Source organism: Ursus americanus, chromosome 1 (genome assembly GCF_024610735.1).
Source record: "Ursus americanus isolate L20-20 chromosome 1, mUrsAme1.1.p, whole genome shotgun sequence".
In the NCBI taxonomy this organism is placed as follows: Eukaryota; Metazoa; Chordata; class Mammalia; order Carnivora; family Ursidae; genus Ursus; species Ursus americanus.
In genome coordinates, this window is record NC_142127.1 from 62456778 (window position 1) to 62459847 (window position 3070).

Here is a 3070-nt window from a genome sequence, read left to right on the forward strand (position 1 = left end):
GAGACAGAGACCCTAAAGGATCTGGAATCAGAATTGCTTTTTACTTCTCATCAACACTGAAGCTCTAAGGCATGGAGCAATGCTTTAAAAATTCTAGGAAAAGTGGTATCAAACCTAGAGTCCATACCTAGCCAAAGTTAGTATGCAGATAGAATAAAAACATTTTCAGACATGCAAGGTTTTAAAATATTTACTTCCATCAAATTTGTCCCTTCTCAGGAAGCTACTGGAGTATGTGCTCTACCAAACACAGAAGTAAACAAATAAAGAGACACAGTCTACACTACACAGGAAGTCTAACAGAAGATATAGGTGGAAGGAATCTTCAGGATAAAAAGGAGAAGAAAAATAGTCCAGACTGGAGCAGTTCAGACAACTCCAGCAGATTTGTTTCTTCAAGAAAATGAAACTGATAGGATGAATACACGATCTGCCTTATTTTTGGCATGATATGCAGAGCTTCTAGGTGAATGAATCCTAAGGGACAGAAAATTAAGAAGTAATCTGTAACAGACCTTTAATATAACCACCTCAGGTTATCTTGGTCACAACTCTTTTTGTTGGCTGTTGGGTGCTTTTTTCTAATGTGGGTCCAACCTGCCAGCACCTCAGCTAAAGCCTTCCATTCCTCAGGCTGATCTGTTGCTGTTAGGTGTGAGTCCTTTGGGTGACCAACCATCTTGGCTCACCCAGAACTGAGGTTGGATTTCTGGCAGGTGGGATTTTCAATATGAAACCCGGTAAAAACACAGGCAAACCGTTACAACTGGGCTTGGCAATGCTGGGATTTTTACATCCCTGGGGAGACTAATGGGAGGCCAGAACTGGTGGGTAAGTTGCCTCCCTGCCCCCACACCAGTTCTTCTGAAATAGACTCTGAAGATGGTCCTGCAAGAGGGAGCCATCAGCTGCACCTGATATCAGCTGGAGACTGGTTCAGTCATTCACTCCCTCGTATTTGCTTGCACTATGTTCCTGCCCCTCTCTCCTTTCCTTTATTCCTGTGTCCCTAAGGTTTTCACCCCCCAGGAACATGCAGGCATACAAGTTTTATCTTCGGTACTGTTTTCTAGGGAACCCAGGCTAAGGGGAAAACAAATACTGCCTCAACAATGATCAGTTCTAGGAATAAAAATATTGTACAGAAATTTGAAATTTAATCATAGCTTTACTCTGATCAGTATTTACATAATGATGATATTTGAACACACTGAATAGTGACCTAACTGAAAGCATGATGGACCTGGTTTGGGAAAATGAGAGAATGGGAAGGGTGAACATGTGTGGTGAGGTAGAGGTGAGAAAAGGTTAAATCCTTAACTTGCATAGTGGGAAGTAAATGAAAAATTAAGAAGTTATTTGAAGATAAAAAAATTAAAAAATAGACACAAAAAATCAACCGACATACTTTAAACTATTTGCTGCTGGGGAAGGAGAATGGGAGTAGAGGGTCCAGAGGCCACTTTTGTCTCAACAAGCATTGATTCTTTAAACTATGTTCATTTAAAACTCTGATAAAGGCTTGACAGCAGCCACCATGCAGACCAGACTTGGCTTCCTCTGCAACCATGTCTGACGTACATAATATGGCTGAGATTGAGAAATTCAATAAATCGAAATCAAAGAAGATAGAAACCCCTTCAAAAGACACGATTGAACCGGAGAAGCAAGCAGGCGAATCGTAATGAGGACTGGGCTGCCAATATGTGCTGTACAGTCTGCAAGCATTGCCTTCTTATTTTACTTGCTGAGCTGTTTAACTTCGTAAGATGAAAAGAGCTTAGATCAAGTTTAAATGACTGCTGCCCCTTTTCTCATCAAAGAATCTGAACTACTGACCATAAATGCTGAGCTTCCTCTTCCATCTGCCTGTCTGGCTGGCGGGAAAGGAAAAGAACTTGTTGGTGAAGGAAGACGTGTGTGTGTGGGGGGGTAACCAGTAAATACTAAATTGGTCCAAGGTGTCAGGCAGGCTATATAATGCAGTTTAATCAGAGTGCCATTCTTTCTTCAAATGATTTTAATTATTGGAATGCACAATTTTAAAATACGCAAATAAAAAGTTTAAAATGTTGTTGGTGTGTAAAAAAACGTGGATCAAAATAAAAATAAACTCCATGGCTACTTTTAAATAATTTAATTTTCATAGAATTTGGTGAAGTTTTATTACTTGAGATCTAATAGAATCCGATTGCTTTCAAGTAACTTCTTACCAAATTGGTCAAAAGCTATATTTTCTTTTGACATATATTTAGAATATGTGTATCATGCGTATTTGTATTATTTAGTCTATACGTTAATTTAAGTATAAAAAGCCAAGAAGGAAATTTTTGGCAGCACTTGGATCTTGTTTTCATTCCACTAGGTGTCAGCATAACACTGTGAATTTGAATGTTGTTGGGTGCCCAAGGATGAAATCCTTGCTTGTTCAAACATATTTTTATTTATCTTTCCAAGGATGATGATGTGACATTTAGATTTAATAATGTAATCTCTTGTGTGTTATAAGAATTATTGTGTACCCAAATGTTCATTTTTATTGTACCTATTCAAATTAATGTCAGCTGCTTCAATTAGTTAAGCTTTGGTGCTAATGTACATCAAGAGACTAGAAAAAGAAAGCAATCACACACAGGAATGACAGCAATGAATATGTTTCCTGTATTGTATTTTGGGTTTTCAGTCAGTAGCTTTGTTTTTCAATAAGTTATGAAAGACATTTGGCCAATAGAAAGATCAAAAATATAACATTTCCCCCTTGTGTAACCTAGTTTATAAATATGCTTTAAAGGATATGAGCAATAACTGACTAGCTTACCATGTTGACTGATAAGCTTTCTGTTAAGAGAATGTGTTAAGTAATTCATAAGTTAAATATTTTTAACTCTGACTACCCAACGTAGCATCACAGGGTTTGGATTTGTATTGGCATGACCTTGATTCATTAGAACATAAAGTTCATCTTAATATTAAATAGTGAAAACATGCCTTAGGTTAGATCTTCATAGGCCAATAATAGATGAATATTTATGAAAGTTATTTCATATGAGTTCTGTTTTCTTTAGTATAC

At 37.3% G+C, this 3070-nt stretch overlaps 1 protein-coding gene across 1 annotated transcript; it reads left to right on the plus strand.

The window, feature by feature from the left end:
- Positions 1-1556: 1556 nt before the first annotated feature.
- Positions 1557-1685, plus strand: LOC123798027 (thymosin beta-4-like). The gene has a single exon (XM_045806117.1). It carries the CDS (start codon positions 1569-1571, stop codon positions 1683-1685), a length of 117 nt encoding a protein of 38 aa, XP_045662073.1. The 5' UTR covers positions 1557-1568.
- The last annotated feature ends 1385 nt before the right edge of the window (positions 1686-3070 follow it).

Excerpts from the sequence above, each read along its gene's own strand:
- LOC123798027 (XM_045806117.1), top strand. The coding sequence starts at position 1,569 with ATGTCTGACGTACATAATATGGCTGAGATTGAGAAATTCAATAAATCG.